Here is a 26,394-nt window from a genome sequence, read left to right on the forward strand (position 1 = left end):
CCACAACTGCCTGTCGGGGAACTGAAGCGCTGTCGCCGCTGGCACGCGCCAGCTAGGACCCGACTCACAAAGGCGTTCTGTACATCCGGGTCATCACAACGCTGACTGGCTGAGAGAGAACTGGAGGAGGCGGTGACGGGAGTCGTGTGAGAAATTGATGGTAAAAAACCGGTATTATGGGAACTAGTATAATAGTAATTCCTTTTTCATATACTACAGTTTCACCGAGATTATTTCTGTGGTAAAGTGCCACATCAGAACAATGTCGGCTCCGAGCTCTCTGCAGAGCCGCTTGGCTTCCCACGTTCATGTTGTTTGAATAAAAGCGTCAGAGGAAAAAAGCCGAACAATGTCATATTCTTAAGATTGTGTTCCATGTTAAGATTGCGTTACATACTAAGAATGTGTTGCGTTATGAAAACGTGTTGCATGTTAAGTGCGCTACGTGTTAGGTAGCGATGGGGAAAATGTTAGTCTGCAGAATGAATGGGCCCGGCAACTTAGCAACAAAGCTAAGCCACCCATGCAGCTAGGCCTCGGCACGAGATGACCTAGACTGCACGTTACTAATTTAATAAGATTATTAGCTTGCTAGCTGTCAAAGAGTTATATCTGCTGGTAAATTGTAGGTATCAAGAGCCGGTCGTGTGGATAAAGTCTAGTCCGCAAGTTGAAAGGATGGCTGGCTTGCTAAGCAGGGTTACAACTGGCCTATGGGAAGGCTAGCGTCTGTTAGCTTAGCTACAGAGTTATTCAGAACCATGGTGGCTTTGCATGCTAACGCTAGACCTTCAGCAGGGCATTATCTCGTTAAAATATAACCAGATATAGTTAAATATGCGTAACGTTATATGGTGAAGCGGTACATGTCCAAACACGTTAACAGTAATGCGTTAACGTTGTATGGGTAAAGGTAGCCAACGGTAGCCTAACGGATCAGATAGCTTTCCAACGTAATTGTGTTAGCGGACGACCTTATGAAAGGTTTTTGTAGTACAAGTTGGGTCATGGTTAAGTTCTTGTTTCCAGTTGAACAGAATGTTCCCAATAATGTTAGTTTGCAATTCTGACGTTGGCTTGTAACGATCCTACTCAGCATGCTTTATCACGAGCTGTGTTCTCAAAAGTAGCTACGCCGTTTTTAAAATTTAGTTTATACCGTTACGATTGCTAACGTTGGTTAAGTTGGAGCTAACAATCTATTTCTAATGCCATTGGCAGGACATACCTTGAATAAATCAACTAATGTAGACTAGCTAGATAATTTTACTTTATCCTTCAGTGAAGCTGTGAGTGTAAGTAGCCAGTTTAGTTCGCTGGCAATTAACGCATTATTGCGGTGATGTAACAGTCCTTTGCGTGATTAGGCTACTATGGTTCAGTAGTGAATTAATTTTGCCTATTCACTTTTGCACCAAGTGCCTCCCTTAGTGAGATATCACACTCTTGGTAAGATAACAGTTTATCATCTCCACTGACTTCTAGTGATGGGAGACAGCGACGACGAGTACGACCGTCGGCGGAGGGACAAGTTCCGCAGGGAGAGGAGTGACTACGACCGCTCCCGGGAGAGGGAGGACCGGCGGCGGGACGACTGGAATGACCGGTGAGGTGGAGAGAGAAGGAATGGTTCTGGAATTAGACCGTAATATAGATGAATGCTGCGAGTTTGAATCCAGTTTGTGGAAGTGTTTTATTGGTGAACTACAGACTTAAGTGGACGTCTCCATGAGTACATAACAGGGCTGTACTGTGCGATTATTAGTGTACTACCTGTAAAAATAAGGGCACCTCTACTAATTAGAATGCCCTACATAACGTAGTTGTGTGCTTGAAAGGTGCTGTATCATTGTTGTGGTGGTGGTTGTTATTTGCTGGCCATTTGAGCTATAAATTGTTGTTTCTTCTGCGAGGAAAATGAAGGTTTTGGGAGTTAAAAGGTGGATATAATAAGTGTTGTTGTTATTTTTCTGGGAACTGGCGCCCTTCGGCGAGAGAGTGGGACCGCGGCCGTGAGAGGCGGAGCCGGGGGGAGTACCGCGATTATGAGCGAGGCCGTCGCGAGCGGTTCTCCCCGCCCCGACACGACATGAGCCCCCAGCAGAAACGCATGAGGAGAGACTGGTGAGCATCTGTCCGTCTTTCACTGGCTGTCTGGCTGTTTCTCTGGTGAGCACCTGTCCGTCTTTCACTGGCTGTCTGGCTGTTTCTCTGGTGAGCATCTGTCCGTCTTTCACTGGCTGTCTGGCTGTTTCTCTGGTGAGCACCTGTCTGTTTTTCACTGGCTGTCTGGCTGTTTCTCTGGTGAGCATCTGTCTGCCTTGCACTGGCTGTCTGGCTGTTTCTCTGGTGAGCATCTGTCTGCCTTTCACTGGCTGTCTGGCTGTTTCTCTGGTGAGCATCTGTCTGCCTTCACTGGCTGTCTGGCTGTTTCTCTGGTGAGCATCTGTCCGTCTTTCACTGGCTGTCTGGCTGTTTCTCTGGTGAGCATCTGTCCGTCTTTCACTGGCTGTCTGGCTGTTTCTCTGGTGAGCATCTGTCCGTCTTTCACTGGCTGTCTGGCTGTTTCTCTGGTGAGCATCTGTCGTCTTTCACTGGCTGTCTGGCTGTTTCTCTGTGAGCATCTGTCCGTCTTTCACTGGCTGTCTGGCTGTTTCTCTGGTGAGCATCTGTCCGTCTTTCACTGGCTGTTTGGCTGTTTCTCTGGTGAGCGTCTGTCTGTCTTTCACTGGCTGTGTGGCTGTTTCTCTGGTGAGCGTCTGTCTGTCTTTCACTGGCTGTCTGACTGTTTCTCTGATAAGTGTCTGTCTGGGATGTACCCTTTCAGGTGGCACCACATTTTTACAGCGTCTGTTGCTCTCTCTCTTCCTCCATCTCCCTTCCATCCTCCCTCTATCTCTCTTCGCCTCCCTTCTTCCTCTGCTTCTCACCTAATGTCATCTCTCTTTCCCTCTCTCTCTCTCAGGGATGACCATGGAGGCGATCCTTACCATGGGGGGTATGACCTGCCGTACGGTGGAGGAGGGGGTCCCAGCTACGCCCCCCCGCAGCCCTGGGGTCACCCGGACCTGCACCTCATGCCTCAGCACCACGGCATCCCCATACAGGCCAGGTATGCAGGGGGCAGCGTTCACCTGTGGGGACATAACAGTAATGGTCCTGTCTGTGGGAACATAACAGTAATGGTCCTGTCTGTGGGAACATAACAGTAACGGTCCTGTCTGTGGGGACATAACAGTAACGGTCCTGTCTGTGGGGACATAACAGTAATGGTCCTGTCTGTGGGAACATAACAGTAATGGTCCTGTCTGTGGGGACATAACAGTAACGGTCCTGTCTGTGGGGACATAACAGTAACGGTCCTGTCTGTGGGAACATAACAGTAACGGTCCTGTCTGTGGGAACATAACAGTAATGGTCCTGTCTGTGGGGACGTAACAGTAACGGTCCTGACTGTGGGAACATAACAGTAATGGTCCTGTCTGTGGGGACATAACAGTAATGGTCCTGTCTGTGGGAACATAACAGTAACGGTCCTGTCTGTGGGAACATAACAGTAACGGTCCTGTCTGTGGGAACATAACAGTAATGGTCCTGTCTGTGGGGACGTAACAGTAACGGTCCTGTCTGTGGGAACATAACAGTAACGGTCCTGACTGTGGGAACATAACAGTAACGGTCCTGTCTGTGGGAACATAACAGTAATGGTCCTGTCTGTGGGGACGTAACAGTAACGGTCCTGACTGTGGGAACATAACAGTAATGGTCCTGTCTGTGGGGACATAACAGTAATGGTCCTGTCTGTGGGAACATAACAGTAACGGTCCTGTCTGTGGGGACATAACCGTAACGGTCCGGTCCTGGGTGGGTGGGCCCGTTGGCCACGCCTCCTTCAGCCTTTGTCTTTGTTTTATTGGCCGGCTGCCACGTCCTGCACTAGCTTGCTGGCTAAGCTAGCTCCGGTCGGCTGTTGTGCTGACTCAGTTTATTCGCACTGGAGCAAGTCTGTGAAATGTTTGCCTGCAGTATTTGGCCCTGCTGATGCACACTCTCGCAGACACTCCCACAGGCCGTATGCTGAAATATTTCAGCCATTTACTTTTTTTGTTCCGTTTCTTTTGGAAAATGAAAAACTGGCAGAAGGCAGTAGTTCCCTGTCAGTTTGCTGACCACCTAACGTTTACCTCTCTTTCTCTGCCCCCCCCGACCCTTACATTCATTTTATTGTCTCCACCTTTTTCTTCTCGCTTTCCCTCTTCCCCATATCCTTCTCTCCCTCTCCTCCCTCCCCCTGTTCCTACCTTCCACCTGTATTTTCCTGTCACCGCTCGTTCCCTCTCTCTCTCTCTTACCCCCCCCAGACTGGGTAACATCCACGACATGGACCTGGGCCCGCCCCCGCCGGTGATGAAGACCTTTAAGGAGTTCCTGCTGTCGCTGGACGACTCCGTGGACGAGACGGAGGCGGTCAAGCGCTACAACGAGTACAAGATGGACTTCCGCCGCCAGCAGATGCAGGACTTCTTCCTGGCCCACAAGGACGAGGAGTGGTACGACCCGCCGCCCGCCCTCCTGCCTGCTAACGGTGCTGCGGCGGGCTGCTCCACTTGCTCACTGCGGGGGGGTTTACTGTGTGTGGGAGAGCAGAGGTGGTGTGGTGCATCGTAGTGTGATGCTCAGGGCAAGTGTGGTTGCAGTTGCACTCATAAAGCAAGATACTTATTCTGAGTTTCTTCACTTGAGTTTACATGTGTATGGTTTGTTTTAACTATGCTGGGGGACCACCAGGTTACAGGTCGTGTTTGGGTGAATTTGAGTTTGGCTTGTTGAGTGTAAATTTTGAGATGTACAGATGAAGTTTAGTATTTTTTTTGTTTGAAATTAAGATTTTCCAGCTTGAGTTGTTGCATCCATGTTAGTTTTTTTTTAACTAGGCTGTGGAGGGGAGGGCCCCATTTGGTTAGAGCTGGAGGTGGGTTGGGGTGGGTGTATTTGAGCTTTCATGGTTGTTGAGTGTGACAGCACAATGACTTGGTGCATGTGAGATCATGTGAGAGGAAGGGGCGGGGCCTCAGTACAGTCTGGGTGTGTTTATTGGCGATGGGAGAACGAGGAACTGGAAACTGAACAGTTGGTGGATCTGTCATGTGTACTGCATTTAACCAATCAGTGTTCTATCCTATATACAGCAGAAGAGAGTTGTTCATAGAGGTCCGTTCAGTACTTACGGGAACAGATAGCGGTGTTTGTTCAGAGAGAGTTCCCTTCTGTTCAGTCCTTTATGTGTTTTTCAGAGAGCTTCTGTGTGCTGGACAGCTGCTCTGGTGTAGCACAGGAATTATGACTGTCAGTCTTCCGAACCACACGGGGGCGTTGTGGTTCACATGCTCACTCTTAAACTTGGCTTCTGCTACCTGTACTTTAGAAACAGGGTTGGGAGGGGTGTGTGTGGGGTGGGGTGGAGTGGGGGGGGGGGGGGGGGACTTATGCTTCTCACACAGTTGTGCTGGATTGTGATTGATTTGTGTAAAAAAAGAAAGAAAAAAAAATGCTTTTTTTGTTTTGTTTGTTTTTTCTTTTTCTTTTTCAAATTAACAAAACCAACCCTTCTTCCCTCCTCCTTTCCTCCCCTCCTTCACAACAAGGTTTTTTTGGAAGATGCGCGAAAGAGAGAGAGACAGAGAAAAGCAAACAGAGTGGCAGTTGGAGCTCTTCGCAGGAGTCGCCAGTTAGACAGACAGGCCTTGCGCTGCGCCCAATGCAGTTGCTTTAGACGCACAGTGCCAGTTCTCTTAGGCAGACAGACGTAACGCAGTCCTACCTCTCCGCTCATGGGAAATCTTTTTTTTCTTCTTTTTTTTTTCCTTTAGCCTCGGGCGTGACATCACCTGTTCTCGCCTCTCGTTTTTTATTTTGCGCTTTTTTTTTATCCGAAAAAAGTGAGAACCTTTCAAATTGCGTGCGCACACAAACAAAACGAGTCACGTTTGGGACGGTTTGGGAGTGAAAGAAGATTACTGCCCCTCCCAGTGTATTTGTGTTGTTATTCTGGGAGAAGAAAAGGTAAATTTAGTCCACACCGTGCAGTTATTTTTAATCACTACATCTATGAAATGTTTATTCCTATTTTCTCCTGCATTTCCTGTTCTTATGTCTGATTCAGGTCCAGCTTCCTGTTGTCAATGCACTAGAGTAACAGCTGTGCCACTTAAAACCAACACACAGTCCTTTCCAGCCTTGCTGTGAACCCCACTGTATCTGTGTAACTTTGCTTTTCATGTTTTGGGGGGGGGGGAGCTTCATGTGACCCAAAGTAGGTGGAGCCTTGGTGTGCCATCAGCAACTGGCTTCGAAACAGAAGGATTCCATTGCTTTGAAGAAAACAAACTGATTGGTTTGTCAGAGCTTGACAGTGCCCTGTGGCTCCTCCCATTATTGGATTCTTGAAGCTCATTTGCTGGTTCAGTAGCCCCACCCACATCAGTCATGGCAGTGCCCATTTTTTTAAATTAACCAGCTGACCATAAAAACTTGGTCAATGTTCTGAAGACACAAGAGAATAACATGAGAATGCATGAGCGTGCAAGTCAGGTTTGAGCCTTAACTGTTAATCATAAGTCATAACATTTTCTTTTTCGTTTAGTTTTTTTGTTGTGTAGACTTTATTTTTGAGTGGCAGCTGAGAAAGGCTAGGACACGCGTGTGTCATCTGGAGCAAGGGGTTGAGACCACCTCAGATGGGAGTCCAGAGTTTCGAGTCCAGATATATTTATTTTTTTTGGGAAGTATCTGTTCCCCTTGCGGTGTGCTCTGGCTTTTATTTTGTGCCGTCTCCAGACAGCCCCCCCCCCCCGGCCCGCCCTCACACTTTAAATTAGGCAACTGCAATTCTGGCTTTACTACAGGAGACCAGGAAGTGGGCCCTTTTATTTCGATGCTCAAGCCGTCTGTTAGCACTGGAGCCTTGTGAAGCAGCAGCCATTTTGGCCAGTTTTTGTGTGGCTCGTCTCATTGGCTCTTCCTGACCCCTAACCCCGCCCCCCCCCGTCCTGGTCCAGGTTCCGGTCAAAGTACCACCCGGACGAGGCGGGTCGGAGGAAGATGGAGGCCCACGCCGCGCTGCAGAACCGGCTGGGCGTCTTCCTCTTCCTCATGGAGAACGGCTGGTTCGAACCCGTGTCCCTGGACATCGAGCGCGCTCCCGCCATCATCAAGATCCTGGATGCAGGTGAGACTGGCCACGCCCCCTCTCTGGACATGTGGAGTGCTCTGAAAATAAAGTGGAAAAGCAGCAGTTTTAAGAAGCAATAATGCTCAGACTCCGAAAGTTTTTCATAGTTTGAGATTCCCCCCCCCCCCCCCCCACAGCGGTGATAAAGATGGAGGGCGGGACGGATCATGACCTGCGGATCCTGGAACAGCCCACAGAGGAGGAAGAGGAGGAGCGAGAGAGGGAGAGGGCGGGGCCCGTGGGGGCGGGTCCTGAACCCCCAAAGAGGGAGGAGCCCCGTCCAGGAGAGGGGGAGCGAGGAAGACCTCCCGCAGACAAAGAGGAGAAAGAAAAGGTGATTATACCCTGGGGTACATTATTATCACTGTGCTTATACCCTGGGGTACATTATTATCACTGTGCTTATACCCTGGGGTACATTATTATAATCAATGTGTCATTTTAGCCTTGTGTTATAATATCACGTTTGTTCATTAACTTTAGTTGTAAAGTATACATTAGCTCTTTATCTGTCTTTCTCTCTCTTTCTGTCCTCTCTCTCAGGGGGAGGGTGGTGCCAGCAGTGTGGAGGAGAAAGAGAAGGGTGTGAGTGAAGCAGCTGAGGGGGAGGAGGGAGAGAAGGAGAAAGTTCCAGAAAAGGAAGAGCTTCCTGAGCCAAAGAAGGTGAGGGGGCGGAGTCTCTGCCTACTGGGCGGAGAAGTGGGCGGAGTCTAACTCCTGATATAAATTGTTACATTAGATGACTGTTCATGTTCTTTCTTTCTTTCCCATCACTTTCCTGCTCTTTCTCTCCACTCCTCTTTTTCTCCTCCCTTGTTCTCTCAGTTGAGTAAGAAGAGGAAGAGGAAGCACAGCGCGGACAGCGAAGATGAGGTCAGCGCCTCGGAGAGCGAGTCTGACTCCGACTCCGACTCCCATGCCTCCGACAAGCCGGCGGAGAGAGAGAGGGAGGAGGGCGAGGACAAAGAGGAGGAGGAGGAGGAAGAGGAAGGGGAAGGTGAGAGAGAAGGCCTTGCTTGCTAGTGTCAGTCCGTCCCTGTTTCTCTGAATAATGATGTCGCTAGTTTCAGTGACTGCAGCAGTGACTCCTCCCTCTCTCTCGTTTCATTAGCGGACGTGAAAGACAGAAAGGAGGAGAAGCCGAAGGAGAGGGAGAAAGAGAGGGAGGAGAAGAAGCCGAAGGAGGAGCTTCCGCCTCGGCCCCGCCCACTCCACAGGACCTGCTCCCTGTTCATGAGGAGCATCGCGCCCAGCATCTCCAAAGCAGAGATCATCGCTGTGAGTTACACACTGCTCACACACACACACACACACACACACCCACCTGCTCACACAACACACCCACACACACACACACACTCTCCACACCACACACTCAACACACACACACTGCTCACACACACACACACACACACACACACACTACCACACACACACACACTCACACACTGCTCCACACACACACACACCACACATACTCATACCAGCATCTCCAAAGCAGAGATCATCGCTCTGAGTTACACACTGCTCACACACACACACACACACACAACACACCTCACACACACACACACACACACACTCACACACTGCTCTCACACACACACACACACACACACATTACTCACTACCCAGCATCTCCAAAGCAGAGATCATCGCTCTGAGTTACACACTGCTCACACACACACACACCACACTCACACATCTCACACACACACACCACACCACCACACACACACACCTCCACCTCACACTCACACACTCACACACACACACACACACTACTCACTACCCAGCATCTCCAAAGCAGAGATCATCGCTGTAAGTTACACACTGCTCACACACACACGCACACACAAATAATAAACAGTGACTTAGACATTTTGCTCTGTGAAATGTAGTGAATGACCTCTGACCCCTGCCCTCTGCCCCCAGCTGTGCCGGCGCTACCCAGGGTTCCTGCGGGTGGCCCTGTCTGACCCCCAGCCTGAGCGCAGGTCAGTGCCTGTATAAAATACCCAGCAGCCCCTGCGGCATTGAGCCTGTCTGAGATAAGCGTGTGAATGTGTCTGTGATTGGTCTGTGCCTCTGTGAGGTAAGCCTGTGAATGTGCTTGTGATTGGCCTATGACTGTGAGAAGTTTGTGATTGTGTCTGTGATTGGTCTATGACTGAGAAGTTTGTGAATGTGTCTGTGATTGGTCTGTGTTTCAGGTTCTTCAGACGCTGCTGGGTCACCTTCGATCGCAGTGTGAACATCAAGGAGATCTGCTGGAACCTGCAGAACATCCGGGTGAGTGCGTGTGTGTGTGTGTGCGTGCGCGTGTGCGTGCGCGTGTGCGTGCGCGTGTGCGTGCGTGTGCGTGCGTGTGCGTGTGTGTGCGTGCGTGTGCGCGCGTGTGCGCGCGTGTGCGCGCGTGTGTGCGCGTGTGTGTGTGCGTGTGTGTGCGTGCGTGTGCGTGCGTGTGCGTGCGTGTGTGCGTGCGTGCGCGTGCGCGTGTGTGGTGTGTGTGTGTGTGTGTGTGTGTGTGTTAATGAGCGTGTGCGTGTGCGTACGTGGGTGACTGTGTGTAATGCGTGTCTGTAGGGTTTAGTGGTCTCTCTCTAACCCCCAGCTGCGGGACTGTGAGCTGGCCCCGGGGGTGAACCGGGACCTGGCGCGGCGGGTGCGCAATGTGAACGGGATCACGCAGCACAAGCAGGTCCTGCGCAACGACATCAAGCTGGCCGCCAAACTCATCCACGCGCTGGACGAGCGCGAGCAGCTGTGGAGCCACAAGCAGCGCGGGGAGACGACAGGGCTGGAGGTACCAGAGCGCTGTTACAGGAGCGTTACAGCAGTGTGTTACAGGAGCACATTACAGCAGCGTGTTACAGCAGAGTGTTACAGGAGCGTTACAGCAGTGTGTTACAGCAGTGTGTTACAGGAGCGTTACAGGGCTGCATTACAGTAGGGTGTTACAGCAGTGTGTTACAGGAGCGTTACAGCTGTGTGTTACAGGAGCGCATTACAGCAGTGTGTTACAGCACCGCGTTACAGCAGTGTGTTACAGCAGCGCGTTACAGCAGCGTGTTACAGTAGTGTGTTACAGCAGCGCGTTACAGCTGCATTACGCAACAGTTACTGCGGCATTGCCTCAGTGTTTTACATCACTACACTCCTCAGTCTGAGGGACTTACATACCCTTCCCTCTTTCTTTCACTGCCTTCCCCCTCTTTCCCATTTCCCTCTCTGTATCTCTCTCCCTCTCTCCTCTCCCTCTCCCAGCTCCCAGCTCAGAACCCCATCCTGAAGAACATCACTGATTACCTCATCGAGGAGGTGAGCGCTGAGGAGGAGGAGCTTATGGGAGGCACCGGGGGGGCGGAGCCAGAGGAGAACAACAAGGAGGGAAACCCAGCGGAGATCACTGTGGAGCGGGACGACAAGCTGGTCAAGGTGCACCCGCCCCGCCCAGAAACTCCTCCTAAAATAAAACACGAGTACATGAGGCTTTATTACAGTACACCAGGATAGAGCTGCTGCAGGTTGTTCTCAGATTTGGAGAAAAAATAAACCAGACTTGACACTTGAAGCTCATGGTCCCTGTGCGTGCAGGTGCTGGACCGGCTGCTTCTGTACCTGCGTATCGTCCACTCCATCGACTACTACAACACCTGCGAGTACCCCAGCGAGGACGAGATGCCCAACCGCTGCGGAATCATCCACGTACGCGGGCCTATACCACCCAACCGCATCACCCACGGAGAGGGTAATATACCATACACACTATACACTATACCACCCAACCGCATCACCCACGGAGAGGGTAATATACCATATACACTATACCACCCAACCGCATCACCCACGGAGAGGGTAATATACCGTATACACTATACACTATACCACCCAACCGCATCACCCACGGAGAGGGTAATATACCATATACACTATACACTATACCACCCAACCGCATCACCCACGGAGAGGGTAATATACCATATACACTATACACTATACCACCCAACCGCATCACCCACGGAGAGGGTAATATACCATACACACTATACACTATACCACCCAACCGCATCACCCACGGAGAGGGTAATATACCATATACACTATACACTATACCACCCAACCGCATCACCCACGGAGAGGGTAATATACCATATACACTATACACTATACCACCCAACCGCATCACCCACGGAGAGGGTAATATACCATATACACTATACCCACGGAGAGGGTAATATACCATATACACTATACCACCCAACCGCATCACCCACGGAGAGGGTAATATATCATATACACTATACCACCCAACCGCATCACCCACGGAGAGGGTAATATATCATACACACTATACACTATACCACCCAACCGCATCACCAACGGAGAGGGTAATATATCATACACACTATACACTATACCACCCAACCGCATCACCTATGGAGAGGGTAATATATCATACACACTATACACTATACCACCCAACCACATGCCCCACAGAGAGGATAATAAACACACACACAGCCAGCCCTTACCCCCTCTCCTGCGCCCCCCAGTGGCGGAATGGCAGAAGACCTTTGAGGAGAAGCTGACGCCACTCTTCAGCGTGAAGGAGACTCTGTCGGAAGAGGAGGCGGGTAAGATGGGCCGCAAGGACCCTGACCAGGAAGTGGAGAAGTTTGTGTCGGCGAACACGCAAGAGCTCGGCAAGGACAAGTGGCTCTGTCCGCTCAGCGGGAAGAAGTTCAAGGTGCGTTCGTGTGTTTGTGTGCGAGTGTGTGTTAGAGTGTGAGTGTGAGAGAGACGGAGAGTATGCTGTGTGTGTGTGCGTGTCCTGTATTAAATTTTGACAGTCCCGCTCGGATGCTGATGTGTGTTTAACTCTTTCACTGCTGCCTCAGGGCCCAGAGTTTGTGCGCAAACACATCCTAAACAAGCACGGCGATAAGATCGAGGAGGTCAAGAAGGAGGTCGTCTTCTTCAACAACTTCCTGATGGACGCCAAGAGGCCTGCACTCCCCGAAATCAAGCCCCCGCCACCCCCGGGCCCAGGCCAGGGTGAGGCCTTTACCTAATGTCCAATAATTATAATAATAATGGATTTATGTACTTCACACCTTTCATCTCTGCGGATTTCTATGCTTTAAATGTATAGATGAGGACATGGACACACCATCATAATAGCCCTCCGGCACACGCACTCACACACTCCACCTTGGCGACCAGAAAAACTGCATCGTCTTACACTCTGTCCTCCCCCTCCCTGTCCCTCCCCAGGAGTGCTGGCCCCAGGGTTACCCTTCCCTCCCCAGCCTCCCCAGGGGCTGCTAGGATTCGCACAGCCCCGCCCACCAGTCCTGGGGTACGGAGGTAAGATTCTTAAATCTTTCTTCCTTCTCCTGGTCCTGATTCAGTGTGGTGCACACAGTTACTGTGTGTGTGTGTGTGTGTGTGTGTGTGTGTGTGTGTGTGTGTGCGCACACGTGTGTTTGAAAAATAAATTTATAATGAATAATTATGATCACTCTTAATTAAAAGAGGAAGCTCAGTATTTCAAATGACAACTCTCTCCACCCCCTCCCCTTCCCAGGAGGCCCTCCCTACCCTCCTAACCAATATGGAGGTGGCAGGGGTAACTATGACAACTTCCGTGGTCAGGGAGGCTATCCTGGCAAGCCGCGAAACAGGTAGGCACCTTCCATTGCTAACTTAACGGGCCCCCTCTGGTCTGGGGTGGTATTGCAGCTCTGATTTGTTTTGCTCATTGTGTCCGTTTGTGGTAATGCACACATCCAATATCAGTCAAGTAAATGGATTTATTAAAATACATTATTTATTTTTGTCATTATTATTGTTATTATGGCATTCTTTCACAAGCAGTGAAAAGCAGCGTTTTGAGAACTAGTATCAATCATCGGCTAAAATTCAAGAATTTGTTTTTTTTAAGCATGTTTTTTTTTGTGCTCAACATTTTCTAAAAGGTATTATTTTTAAAGTTTGGATTCACTGAAGGCAGGAAAAAGCAATTAACAGACTTTAATATGCAGGCATTGAATCAGCTACAAAGTGTATTAAAAATAACTCTCCACCCGCACACTGTTTTTTTTCCAGAATGATCCGTGGAGACCCTCGTAACATCATCGAATATCGTGACTTGGACGCTCCCGAAGATGTCGACTTCTTTTAAATAGTTTTATCCTTTCCATTTTAATTCCTTTTTTTATTTTACATTTTTAAGTTTTATTATTATTGTTTTGTGAACTGTTAAGCCTCTCCTGCTGCCTGCCCCACACACTTCAGGATTCTGGGATTTGTAGTCTTTCAGAGGGAGAGTGCCATGTCACATCCCTAGTTGCCAGTTTGTGTTTGGATCATCTCCAGGGGCAACCTACAGTATTATCTCCGGGCTTCTACGGAAAGTATCAGATTCTTTGTTGCTGTTACTTTGTTTTATTTCCTACTTGCAATCTAAATAAATATCTGGACCACATGAGGTGACTCTGGTGGTTTTGAAAATGAAAAACTGAGATTTTTTTCCTTGCACTACCCCTGCCTCCCCACCCCCCACTTTGTGAACACTGACCATCCTGTGGTCCTCTGTATCCAATCTCTCACCAGCACGTGTGTGAATATACACAAGCACACATACGTGTGCGCATACGCACACAGTATTTGTATATATTAGGCTGCTGCTTGATCAGTATGTTCCTGGTCTGAGCAGCCAATGGTGTTTTCTCACTTTTTAACGTAACGGTTTTGTTTTAGATATTACAAGGTTGGATGACATTGTAAATGTGCAACTTTGTATTATGTTATGGGTTGGTTATTACATTGTCATTGAAAAGTTATTACATTATTGAGTCATCCATGGGTTTTTTTCCTTGTGTTAATAATTATATTTTATTGACAAAATCAAATTACACTTGCAGCAAAAAATATAAACAGTTTTCAATAAGCACTTATAAGCACTTATAAGTAGACTACATTACCCAATAAGCACTTTTTGACTACATTACCCAATAGGCACTTTTAGACTACACTGACCTTACATTTGTGGTTGCAGATGAGTGTACAGCACATTCTAATGTGGTTCATTGCACTGTTAGTCTCATGCTATGAGCTGCACGGTGCATTCATGTCTGTTAGCGGGATTTAAAATTCAAACCACGTTGTACTGGTGCAGTTTCCTGCTGGGATGGACCACATCTCGGTGAGCTTAACGGCAAACGGAAGGTCTGTGAGCGGTGAAGCCTGGCCCTCGCTGGTGTAGTCTCTCACAGCTCATTCTGCTATAGCTGATAGCGTCCCGTCTGTGAGGTCTGCATGGGGTCGTTTCCTCCTCATCCTAAATCTCCTCGGTCCAAAAGGGGAAATGGAGAGGAAACAGTCACCATGGGCCACACAGCATGACTGGCCGCTGCTCATCACACACGCACGCACATGCACACACACACACGCGCACACACACACACAAGCACATGCATACAGACTGCATAGATTCCTGACTGACACAAGATCCTTCAGTAAAGGTGTGTGTGTATCTACATGCGTTGCGTGTACGCGTGCATGTGTGTGTGTTCTGTGCTGTAAAGAGTGTTGATGAGTATGTATGAACTTTACAAAGTTGAACAATAATAGATGCGTAATCTGTTGGTTGTGATTGGCTGTCCTGTTACCTCAGCCTGTGTCCAGGTGGTCAGTGGCCCCGTAGTCTCGCGGTTCTGCTGGTTCCAGTGCTGTGCGCCCCCCGCTCGGGACAGCCCCTCCTCTGAGCTCTTCCTGGTTCTCCCCTTAAACCTGGTCTGCTGTCCCATGAACCTGAGGTGTAGGCGTGGCCAGGCTGGCCTATAGGCGGAGACTGAGAGGGGCCCCTGCCTTACGCCTCGCCCACCCTCCCGTGTGGGGGCGGGGCTTTGCGCTGACCTCTCGCTGACCTCGGGCGAGGCCAGGAGAAGAGAGGCGACGTGTGAGGTCAAGAGCTCATCATAGAGGATCTTTACGGAAGGACAACGTGCGACAGCCAATCAGATCAGGGCCCAGTATCATAAGGAACATCAGGGTAAAGTAGCAGGAAAGTACTGCACCGGCTCAGTTTAACAGAATCTAGGCGTAAATACATGGCTTTAACTTTACTGGCATTTAAAAGATGCTCTTATGCAGACTGACCTGGTAATGAAATTAACATTAATATGAATAAATAATATCCCCGTACCCTTAGGTTTTAAACGTAATAAAAAACAAATTCTTCGATAACGTACAGTTTATACGGACTTGAGATAACAACGGATACAGTTAACTCCTCACCTGCTGGTCCGGTTCAGGCAGCCTGGCTCTGGGTTCGACCTGGCCGGCCCACACAAGAAGGATGAAGAGCTGAAGGGAAGAGGGGGATGACAAAGAAGCAGAGGAGGACAAAGAATTCATCCCCCTCCTTTAAAAAATGAAAAAATTAGTGATCTTCAATGAAGAATTTCCAGCTGGATTGAAGAGGAGATACTGTAGGGTCAGGGTCTTTATTCGAGTACGTATGTGCAGTCCTCCTAGCAGAATTTGTAAGTGCTGCAGTAGGTGCAGGTGCGCTGGGTGTAAGGTGCCTGGTGTGGAGGTTGTAGGTTTTATAGAGTTCTCACCGTGTGACATCACAAGTCACCTGACCCCTACATTCTGTGGCTCCTGGCAACTCCCCCCCCCCCCCCCCCCCACCCCCCCCACCCAGTTCTCTCATGCGCCCCGACACCTCAAACTCCTTTCTTACCAACACCCCTACGTCTTTCAAAGCTTCATTCATTCACATGTTCATTCAATTTCTGTTCTTTCCTTTCTTCCCATATTTATTTCTGTCACGACCCTCATTTGTTTGAGACCAGTAAACTGAGACAGAAAGAGAGGGTTAACTTCCTCTTATATAACCTCCTTATGACAATCTCCAAAACCAGTGATCACTGTTATAACCTGTTTATGATCATCTCCAAAACCAGTGATCACTGTTATAACCTGTTTATGACAATCTCCCAAAACCAGTGATCACTGTTATAGCCTGTCTAAAATCTATTTAGTGTAGCACATTTTAAGAGTCGTCTGAAAACACGCTGCTTTAAGATGGCTTTTAGATGATTGTAGACTAATATTTGTTTTTACATTTCTTTGCATTACTTTTTTAATGCCTTTCCCCTTCCACACTTTTCTCCCATGCATTTTACCCACACTTCCCCTGCATATATCAAAATTCCATATATTAGGCTATATGGTCGTACTCCCAGTCAGAAAAATATGAGCAAAAGGTTGGTTACTATGGCTTGGTGGGGGGGAGGAAAATGCCATATTCAGGTGTGTAAACAAAAACAGCACTGGAAAAAGTGGGAGGGAGAGAGGGATTATGGGCAAGAAAAACAATAGGTGGTGAAGATTGAAAGAAAGGCCAAGACAGATTAGAGCTCTGGCTCATTATAATAGTTAATTAGTTCTTTTTGAGAAAGATCTTTTTGGGGGGAAAGGACTCAGGTGGGAAAAATACGTCCTACTGACTGAAATGACCACATTTGCTCAATACAACCCAGAATTCATCACTTTAATGGAGAACCACAGAGAGCGATGGGAAATACGACACATTCTGCTTCACAAACATGCACCAATTCACACTGAAACCTTTGTGTTCTGTAACTGCAGGGATTGGAGGCGTATTTACCATTAATCATTTGACCTATTGGTATTAGTGTGATTTATGAGCTGCTTTGAAGGATATGTAATTGTTGCTTTTGCTGTTTTGTCACGATCATGCTTAATAGTAGCAATAATCATCAATTATAAAATAGGCTATAGGTGTGGTGGTTCCTGAGTTAATTAAGCATTTAACATCCCAGGAATCTCAGCTTGTGTAAATGATGAGAAGGAACAGTTGTCCATTATTTGGCTACCACAGCTAGAAGAGATTAGTGACTTCTAAGATGGTTGCTGGGGCACATTTGTGATACTACTTACATTGAAGTCTGAGTGAAAGACATCATCAGCTAGGTGCACTTGCTGCTGAAAGCGCGTGATCTTCTGCCTTGACGTCACAGCATTGGTTCCAGATGCAAGACAAGCGCGTCAATCAACCGAAACAGCTGACTACAAGTGTGATATCGATCTAGGGAGTGAGCTGGCGGTTTCATGGAGAACAGTCCGTCGAGAAGTTCCAGGGGGTTATGGTTAGTTTTTACTTTTTTGACAGTTATCCTTAGTTTTGTATGGGTGTACTGATACTTTACTTTATCAGCAGAATAAATTACCCTTATACCACAGTATAAGACAGCGGGCTGTTCCTCGCGCTCTGTATTCTTACCGTTAACTAAGTTGGCAGTTGGTTTTTAAAAAGAGCCTGCGCTTTGGCTAATTAAGCTACCTACCTATGCTGTGGTTGAAAATAAACTAGCTGGCTGAATAAATATTTTATGTATAACTAGGCAGCTAGTTGCAAATGAACAGTAACATCGTAGCTATGATACAATAGGTGTCTGTTCTTCCCAAATGACCGTTGTTGCTACCATGGATCTAAGCCGAGTGGCTGGAGTATCGATCAAGGACAGGTGACACTGCTGTGGTAGTTACCGAAGGAAGATATCAACTAACTTTTAATTAGTCTGCCACATAGCTAACCAGCTTGATATTTTAACACGGTAAAAAGTTAACTGACGGTTTATACTAGCTCAGGTAGTTGTCTACAGGTGTTTCCCGTTTTGATAGCTGGACAGCTCATATGAATAACTGGCTTAGAGTGACGCTCTTGTGTTACTAGCGAAGTACAACTATATTGCTAACGTTAGTATACTTCTTCCTAGATGCCAAGCTTTGTTATTAATATAAGTAAATATGGAAACTTGTTTTAAAGCGTATGTTGGTTTTGCTTAAATTATAATTTTATTATGAATTATACATTGTCAAACGTTTTGACACAAATGGGCTGCTAGGTTACCTGTTTCAGAAAATGAAAGCATTATGATAGTCCTTCATTTTGCAGATATATAGATGTCGCTACAAATTAATAAAAAGGATTTATTTAATTATTTCACTGAATTTGTAGTTACAGGGTCTACTCAAGGTTGGAACTACATGATGTTAGCCTAGTAGTATAGTATGTGAGAGGAATTCTGGTAAGCAGACTGAACATTTGTTGACAAATTTTGAACCCATCTATTTTAAATAATCTTTTTTGATGTGTCTGTAGTTATTTCTGTGGTCTAGTCCCCTGCATGGATGCATGTTCAGGTGCAGAAGACAGAATTATGTTGAACCCCAATGGCAGTGATTTACACCGTTTTTTTATTCCACTACCAAGAGGACCTGCCAGCAGAGGGCGGCAGAGAGTGACAGAGATTAAAGATTTAAAAAATTCTAAAGATCAAAAATTATTTAAAAAATTTAAATCAAATGATGGAGCCCCTGGTATCTTTTTTTGCTTTATGCACCCCTCCACCACTGTTGGGAGGTGTTGTCAGAGGAGTTGTTGCCACCCCTGACACCCTCCTTCATGCTATGGTGGGGTGGGGGGGGCTGATGGAGTTGGCCACTTAGTTGATCTTGGGGTGGCGAAAGTCTTTGCCAGCAAACTTGGCCTTGTCTCCGAGCTCCTCCTCAATCCTAGGATAAGCAGTTAAAAATGGTTATTTCAGATACCTCAGTACATAAGATATACTCATAGATAACATACTACATTTGATATTTCCATGCAACACAAAGTCCAGCACTTTAGTGTAGTTGTAGCCATGTAGTCTAACTGTAGTCATCTGACTGATGTCTATAGGTTTGGATTTAGTCTGGGGCACTGCAGTTGTGTGTTATGCAGAGTTGGAAAGTCCAGGGGTCAGAAAGTAAAAGTCCTGCCTGTCACTCAACCCACCTCATCATCTGGTTGTATTTGGCCAGACGCTCTGACCTGCAGGGGGCGCCAGTCTTGATCTGTGTGACACAGAGGATAGGGTAGAGAGATAATTGCTTAAACAGGGGTGCTCTGGTGCAGACTGGGGGCTGCCTCTTAAATAAAACACTGTTTGATTTTACTTCTGTACCTGTCCTGTGCACAGGCCCACAACCAGGTCAGCGATGAAGGTGTCCTCTGTCTCTCCTGACCGATGGCTGACCATCACTCCCCAGCCATTGGACTGAGCCAGCTTGCACCTGCAAACACAAACCAGCCTTTAATCCTAGCAGCTCGCACACCTGCCAATACAAACTAGCTATTAAACTATGGATGGACTGACTCTCGGGTATTGATTACTTATGCCTGGGAGTCGATGATAAGCCTGAATGGACTTATTCTCTATTATGGCTTACTCATGTCTGAATGGACTTTCTGGTACCAGTTACTCATCCCTAGATGGCCCCTCTGGTATCAGTTACTCATGACTGGACAGACTCTGGTGTCGGTTACTCACGCCTGGATGGACTCTGTGACGGAGCCGATCTGGTTGACTTTGAGGAGCAAGCAGTTGCAGGCCTTCTTCTCCACGGCGGTCTGGATGCGTCTGGGGTTGGTCACGGTCAGGTCGTCTCCCACAATCTGGATGCCCACTGATGCAGTGAACTGGCTCCAGTGTTCCCAGTCATCCTGGTCAAAGGGGTCCTCAATGGACTGCACTGGATGGGCGAGGCAGGGGTGAGTAAGCAAGCCAATCAGAATGTGCAGATCTCCACTGTTGTTCACGCCATTGGTTACCATAACAAAAACTTTTAATTGTAATACAATAGACACAGCTACAGCAGCTATAAGCGCTGTAATACACTGTAATAGGCTGAGCAACTAAGGAGCCAACAACAGAGATCATACAGTTAATTAATATAAGCATTAGAACAACTGAAGTAAATTCTGCATAGTGGGTATTAGATTGATTTTAAAGAACCTTTACTTGTGTTTAAAGCCATTAGAGGATCAGCACCTGAATACTGTGTAGACATCTGTGTTGTGATTCCATTGCGTCATAAGTATTAGGTGTATTTTTAAGTTTTTTTTTTTCTCAAAACAAAAGTGCTTACTTGGTTCTTTAACTTAAAACAAATGTTATCAACAAAAATATAGTTTGATTATAATACTCCTTTAGGAGTGTGGTTACAAGGGCAGGTACATTCTGTAGGCTGTTACTGAATGCCTGGCAACAGCAACATCATGTAAGCTCCAATGTAGGAAATAGGAACCAGGTTAGCTTTAGCTAGCTAGCTGAGGTTTTTAAGATCAGGGCATTATCAGTGAACCAGGGTCATATTACAGCAGCTAGCTAGTTAGTAGTTGGCAAGCCAGCCAGCACTAGCAGGCTAATTGGAAGGCTAGTTGTCTGTGGTCTACCTGGGTAGTCCTTGATGAAGCTCTTGTAGAGGTCTCCCAGCTCCTTTCCTGAGATGTGGCGTGAGGGGTCGTCGGGGGACTTGAAGTCCAGGTCGTATTTGCCGTTCCTGTAGAACTCAGATGCTGCCACATCCATACCGATGACGATCTTGTCTGGATAGCCGGCCTTCTGAACAGCGGCCTTCAAGAGTTCCAGAGCTGGGATACGAGAGGGACAGAGAGAGAGAGAGAGAGAGTGTTTCAGCTACACATTCGTAGTATTGCCACCAAACTCACTACTGAGGTTCCAGTGACAATGACCAGCCTGGCCACACAATGTTAATGAGGATTTGACAGATATAATCCTTTAGAGGGATTCATAGTCATCCCTGAGCGCATGGTGGCCTCACCCTCGTTGTTCTCCACGATGTTGGGTGCGAAGCCGCCCTCATCACCCACATTGGTGGCATCCTTGCCATACTTGGCCTTGATGACGCTCTTCAGGTTGTGGTAGACCTCGGCGCCGATGCGCATGGCCTCGTGGAAGTTGGCAGCGCCCACGGGCAGGATCATGAACTCCTGCATGGCCAGCTTGTTCCCGGCATGGGAGCCTCCGTTGATCACATTAAAGGCCTGAAAACAGGGACAGCCAATGGCATCATTATCACTAATCATTTTGGCACATAGAAATGGTTTCGAGAAGTTCACAAGATTAGAGTCAAGGTAGTGTGACCTAAGTTTGAAGCAGTCCACTTTCAGCGTAACACTGTTCTAAACTACTATTCAAGAAAAAGCCAATCACACACTTAACTCAAAGTTAACAAAATGGATGAGCATCTTTGCTAGAAGTTAATTTTGTGATGCTTCTCCATTCATAAGCTGTAGCATAACGCATGAGTTTTCATTAGCTATCCCAGAAGAGATAGATCCTAGGAGGAGTGCCTGACCGGCACAGGCAGGATCACGTCCTTGTGTCCCGCTAGGTCGGCGATGTGGCGGTACAGGGGCACGCCCTTCTCCGCTGCGCCAGCCTTGCACACGGCCAGCGACACGCCCAGGATGGCGTTAGCGCCAAAGCGAGCTGTCGGAGGAGAGGAGGAGAGGAGAGAGGGAAGAACACACACTGAGCTACTGCTGATGTTATCACAGACAAAACAAACCACTTTAAAGAAAAAACAACAGCAGCAATAACAACTAAAAACAGTAACAATAACTGCAACAAAAAACAGCAACTACAACAACAGCAACAAAAAACAGCACAACAATAACAACAACAACAACAATAATAATACATTTCCTTTGCAAAGGCAAAAGAATATGTAAAGATGAGTCATTGGCTGACTTTTGTGGGGATATGGCATGTACACAGGAATTTCAGGGACATTCAACCCCTAATTCTTCATTTTTTTAATAATTAAAATGCCATATGGATTAATGCTTTAAATGGACAAACACACACACACACACACACAGGAAGTTGGGGACAATACCAGGAACACACAGGAAACTGCAGAGGACAGAGATGCTCACATTTGTTCTCAGTGCCGTCCAGCTCCAGCATGAGCTTGTCAATTTTCTCCTGCTCAACCACACTCAGCTTCTGCTCCGAGAGAGAGAGAGAGAGAGAGAGAGAGAGAGAGAAAGGGTCCAAGAGTCAGACACAGAAGACTTGTCTGCTTTCAGAGTTGTGAAGCTGTGGGGTTCTGCACTATTAAACCAACCTTCTCTAGAAGGACAGGTGCGATGTCCTTGTTGACATGGTCAACGGCTTTCTGCACACCTGTGGAGACATGGGGCAGGCAGTTTAGCAGGTTGCCAGGAAAACTGTGATTGACGGGTACAGGGCTGGGAGCACTGCCTCACCTTTGCCCAGGTAGCGGCTCTTATCCCCATCTCTCAGCTCCAGGGCCTCATGGATGCCTGTGGAAGCGCCACTGGGGACAGCAGCTCTAAAACATCCTGAGGGCAGGAGAGAGGAGAGCGAGAGAGAGAGAGAGGAGAGAGAGGAGAGAGAGGGGGGGGGGAGAGGGTGAGAGATTGCTTTATGCTATACAAATCTGCAGTGTGCATGCATGCGTATGCGTGTGCATGTGTACCTTTATTTGTGTAGAGATCAACCTCCACAGTAGGGTTTCCTCTGGAATCGAGGATCTCACGGGCGTGAATCTTAGTGATGGACATCCTGACTGAGAGAGAGAATCAAAGAGGGGGGGGGGGGGGGGGAGTTAGAGAGAGAGGAGAGAGGCAGGCAGAGGGAAAGCGGGTGAGCAAGACGGTGAAAATGGAGCCAGAGAAGAGAATGTGTGGAAAACAATATTACGTTAATGTCTGTTTTAATCTGTTAATATTTAGCCTACTAGCAAAAGTCCGGCAAGTTTCAATTATCAATTATCCAATTTGCATAATACAAAGCCATTGTGTCTCATTAGAATTATTTGCCTGCATTATTTCCCCTATTAACAGATTTCATTTTCGTCGTGCGTGAAATTCACCTGCACTTGAAAGCCCCCGAAGAGCCATCGCCGTTCCTCTTTGTATGTACCTCTTAACCCACCGAATCAGCGACCGAGATCAAGGGGCAGGAATAACGCGGGCGACCAGCCTATGAGACGCCGCGGTGATAATTCAACTAGCCAATAAGCCGGTAGAGTGAAACTCGGTCACCTTGACCATGAAAGAAGCCATTTCAACCTTTCAGGTGTCTAAGGACAGCGCTGTTTGTTGTTTTTGTAATATAGCATCTAGTTTGTGTAAAATGATTGTCTAATAAATCATTTTTCGTTCTTGGTTGCGTCCGATTGGCGGCTTCTGTGATTCTTCCCGTTCCTGTCGGACGTTGCTTGCTGGTTGTACTATTAGCACGTTCTGGTTAGCATCATTCCTTCTCGTGTGTTTGGTTGAGTTATTCACCCCTCCTACCTGTAGCGTCGGTTATGTGTATCACCTACGAGAAGTGTCAGATTTTACGGGCTTGAATGAAGTAACTGTATACACCACCGCGAATGCCAACACTGCGTAACGTCGCTTTCTGTTTATCCTGCTAGCCGTGTTTCTTGGTTGGCCTGCGCTTCTTTTGGACCCAAGCTTATGTGATACGGCGAATGCTAAATGCGGTAGCAGTGCAGTATACAAAACCTGGGATGAACGAACTGGAACATTGCGTCTTTGATTTTTGTTAATATGGATAGTTTTATTATTATTATTATTATTATTTCATCGTGATTAGGGTATTAATTATCAGTAGTATTATGACCCGAGTATGTTTTGCATGCTGTCCCGTATGGGCAGATTTCCCACTTGAACACAACGCATTTCCCCGCCCCGCTCTGTTCCATTTTCCCCTATAACCCTCGCGGGGCTATCTGAAGTCCGAAGCGCGTGACATTTCACTCAGAGGACTGATTTAGCTCCCCGCTCCTCTCTAAGGAGCCGTTACCTCCCCTCCAAGCACAGGCGTCTTCCTGTGTGTACGTGCGAGGGAGCACAGGCCTCTGCTGCGGGCTAGTATAGTATAGTATAGCGGCAACATGCCGCTAATTTCAAAAAGATTTGAGGTTTCCAGTAACGCACAATAGGCAAGTGAAGATCACATGATCAGGGTGCGATGCTAGACCCTCTAAAAGAGTTTGAACCTGTTGCATTCTCATTGTGACATCACACCTCCAGCCTGCCATTTCCCTAAGTACCACCCCTGATAGTGATGAGTGTGGTGGATTGAACCGCAGCTGGAGTGAGGGTTTGCTTGTGTGTGGAAATAACTCACACAACATGTACTGCAATTATTAGGCTGGCCTCCATATCCACAGTGAATACTACCTTCCGTGTAATATGCAGTATTTTTAATGACCAGTTTTGGAACTTTATGGTTGCAGGTTAAAATGAATGGATCTGTTAAATACCCAGATGTATGAATGGGATTGTATGTAACAGTGAAGGTTATGTAAGTCACACTGGAAAGATGTATTTGCTAAGCCTGGGGTCTGAATCCCAGACTCTGGAGGACCATAGGGCTGCTGGGTTTTTGTTTGCTCCTTTAAATCAGCAACAGGTTCAGAACCAGGACACCTGGCAAGGTGAGCTAACCGGGTAAGCAGCTGCTTTAACTGATCAGTTAAGTGCAGAGTAGCAACAAAAGGCATCGGACCATGTGGCTGTCCAGGATCACCAGGTTACAGAGCCCTAAGTTATAGTGTTAGTAATACAAGTGCCTGATTGGCCAATCACAAATCAGGAATTTTTAAACGCACTTTAATCAAAGAACAACACAAATACCAGTACTGTCTAACTGAACCCAGTGTAACCACTACAACACAGAAACCCCAGGCAGTACAAATACCAGTACTGTCGAACTCCCGTAACATCCCATAACCTTGCCATTACATTGCGACTACAGTGTGATAACACTAGGGTGGTGGAGGGTGGTAGTTAGAGTGCCAGGGAATCTGGACAGCCAGGAAACCAAAAAAATATATATTGGCTGTTGAATTTACAAGCTGGATACACTGGCTGATGGTGCCTGCCAAGCAAAAGGTTGATGCAATGCGATAGCGCCTGTGTGTATGAGCCAAAGGGAGGTTATAAATCTAATGTTAGGCCCCTGAAGAGCTGCTATACTTTAGTATGGCCATCAGCCCTGGATGCTTGTGTGCTCATAGAGTTATCTTTAAGAGCACATTACACCATACGCTACTGTGCCAGACCTGAGGCCTCCAGAAGTCTTGGAGCTGTTTCAGTGCTCAGTGCTGGACTAGTTTGTATGAGGCGTGTGAATGCTCAGTGGGTTCAGTTCAAGTCAGTCTCAGTGGGACTGCCTTCTTAAATAAAGGATACTTTTTTGAATTTTAAATCTGATTGGCCACCAGCAAAACGGAATTCTTAGCCATGATATGTGGTTAAATAAAGGTGAAAAAGCACGCATGCAGCACACAGTACAGGGTTCATGCTCGGTAGAAGCTTCTGGATGGAGTGGGCTGAGCAGCCTGGATCTGCAGCTGTAGCTGAGTCATTCACCCAGTTTAATACGCCATGGACTTTCCCACGCTGGAAACTTTCTAAAACCAGCATGCCCCTGTCTGCCCACCATCCGCACACATTCACACCCGTCTATGACATGCAGCCCAACTTCATCTGACTTCAAACGTGCCATCGAACTTTAGCGATAGCACACGCGACTGTAGCACAGCGGGCATTTGTCCTGCTGTGCTCTTCCTGAGTGGCAGTGGAGCAGGTGTAGCTAGCAGAGCGCGGGAGGCGTTTTCCTACCTGAGTGTGGCTGGCTTTGTTGTGTGACCGACCCTCCCTCTGTCCTCTAAGCCTGGATCTTTTATATAGCCCTCCGCTGGATTCAGTCCACATATTCTTTCCCCTCGCTCTCTCTCTCTCTCCCTCTCTTTCTGTCCCTCCCTCCCTCTGTCCCCCCTCCCTCTCCCTCCCTCCCCAGGAGTGCTGGCCCCAGGGTTACCCTTCCCCCCCCCAGCCCCCCCAGGGGCTGCTGGGATTCGGACAGCCCCGCCCATCAATACTGGGGTATGGCAGGCAGGGCTGTGTGCGTGTCACAGTTAAATTTGTCCCCACTCCTTGATGCATTCAGTTCCTCTTATAATGCAGGTCAATGGAGAACACTCTGCAAGTTGTACTCAGACTGTAATTTACTGGGCATGTGTTAGAAATTTAGGAACGTTTAGATCTTGAAAGCTGGAAAACAAAGCTAGCTGCGGAATCAGCAGAGTAAGAAACTGTGACAGCATGAACTGATTCATACTGTTGTTTATGCATTTACTTCATAAATATGCACTATGAAAGAGTTTAGAACAGCGGTGGTGTCATATAAGATTATTTTTCACCATAATTTACTTGTTGTCCTGTGTGC

General features: G+C 47.5%; 2 protein-coding genes and 2 long non-coding RNA genes across 6 annotated transcripts; 2 read left to right on the plus strand and 2 right to left on the minus strand.

Annotated features, from left to right (window-relative positions):
- Positions 1-26,102, plus strand: LOC135264179 (serrate RNA effector molecule homolog). 2 transcript variants are annotated; one of them, XM_064352900.1, is made up of 20 exons: positions 1-160; positions 1,486-1,605; positions 1,980-2,124; positions 2,966-3,112; positions 4,362-4,550; positions 7,059-7,228; positions 7,369-7,565; positions 7,775-7,894; positions 8,057-8,228; positions 8,343-8,509; positions 9,167-9,228; positions 9,445-9,523; positions 9,846-10,037; positions 10,499-10,669; positions 10,829-10,982; positions 11,788-11,981; positions 12,133-12,289; positions 12,509-12,601; positions 12,822-12,918; positions 13,343-13,754. In XM_064352900.1, the coding sequence occupies exons 2-20, from the start codon at positions 1,488-1,490 to the stop codon at positions 13,416-13,418; spliced, it is 2,700 nt and encodes an 899-aa protein (XP_064208970.1). In that variant the 5' UTR covers positions 1-160; positions 1,486-1,487; the 3' UTR covers positions 13,419-13,754. The 2 variants fall into 2 exon arrangements, with proteins under 2 accessions (XP_064208970.1, XP_064208971.1); XM_064352901.1 differs by lacking the exons at positions 12,509-12,601; positions 12,822-12,918; positions 13,343-13,754 and adding an exon at positions 25,966-26,102.
- Positions 14,056-15,904, minus strand: LOC135264192 (uncharacterized). The gene is made up of 3 exons (XR_010332628.1): positions 15,536-15,904; positions 14,908-15,225; positions 14,056-14,585 (listed from the first exon to the last, which is right to left on the minus strand). It is a non-coding gene; the product is annotated as an uncharacterized LOC135264192 (long non-coding RNA).
- Positions 18,101-25,937, minus strand: LOC135264181 (beta-enolase-like). 2 transcript variants are annotated; one of them, XM_064352905.1, is made up of 12 exons: positions 25,788-25,937; positions 22,622-22,711; positions 22,389-22,484; positions 22,247-22,305; positions 22,056-22,125; positions 21,473-21,606; positions 20,936-21,158; positions 20,547-20,744; positions 19,642-19,843; positions 19,276-19,384; positions 19,107-19,165; positions 18,101-18,847 (listed from the first exon to the last, which is right to left on the minus strand). In XM_064352905.1, exons 2-12 carry the CDS (start codon positions 22,704-22,706, stop codon positions 18,778-18,780), a joined length of 1,305 nt encoding a protein of 434 aa, XP_064208975.1. In that variant the 5' UTR covers positions 22,707-22,711; positions 25,788-25,937; the 3' UTR covers positions 18,101-18,777. The 2 variants fall into 2 exon arrangements, with proteins under 2 accessions (XP_064208975.1, XP_064208973.1); XM_064352903.1 differs by lacking the exon at positions 25,788-25,937 and adding an exon at positions 23,018-23,060.
- LOC135264190 (uncharacterized) lies at positions 19,730-23,335 on the plus strand. Its single transcript, XR_010332625.1, has 2 exons — positions 19,730-19,862; positions 22,989-23,335. It is a non-coding gene; the product is annotated as an uncharacterized LOC135264190 (long non-coding RNA).
- Positions 26,103-26,394: the final 292 nt, after the last annotated feature.

The sequence above is a fragment of the Anguilla rostrata genome, chromosome 9, assembly GCF_018555375.3.
Source record: "Anguilla rostrata isolate EN2019 chromosome 9, ASM1855537v3, whole genome shotgun sequence".
Classification (NCBI taxonomy): domain Eukaryota; kingdom Metazoa; phylum Chordata; class Actinopteri; order Anguilliformes; family Anguillidae; genus Anguilla; species Anguilla rostrata.

Bases quoted from the DNA above. Each gene is read 5' to 3' on its own strand.
- LOC135264179 (XM_064352900.1), top strand. From the start codon at position 1,488: ATGGGAGACAGCGACGACGAGTACGACCGTCGGCGGAGGGACAAGTTC. The intron at 3,113-4,361 runs GTATGCAGGGGG...TACCCCCCCCAG, and splicing joins GGCATCCCCATACAGGCCAG to ACTGGGTAACATCCACGACA. The intron at 12,919-13,342 runs GTAGGCACCTTC...TTTTTTTTCCAG, and splicing joins CCTGGCAAGCCGCGAAACAG to AATGATCCGTGGAGACCCTC.
- LOC135264181 (XM_064352903.1), bottom strand. From the start codon at position 23,045: ATGGCTCTTCGGGGGCTTTCAAGTGCAG. The intron at 22,306-22,388 runs GTGAGGCAGTGC...ATGTCTCCACAG, and splicing joins GAGCCGCTACCTGGGCAAAG to GTGTGCAGAAAGCCGTTGAC. The intron at 19,166-19,275 runs GTACAGAAGTAA...TGTGTCACACAG, and splicing joins TGGGCCTGTGCACAGGACAG to ATCAAGACTGGCGCCCCCTG.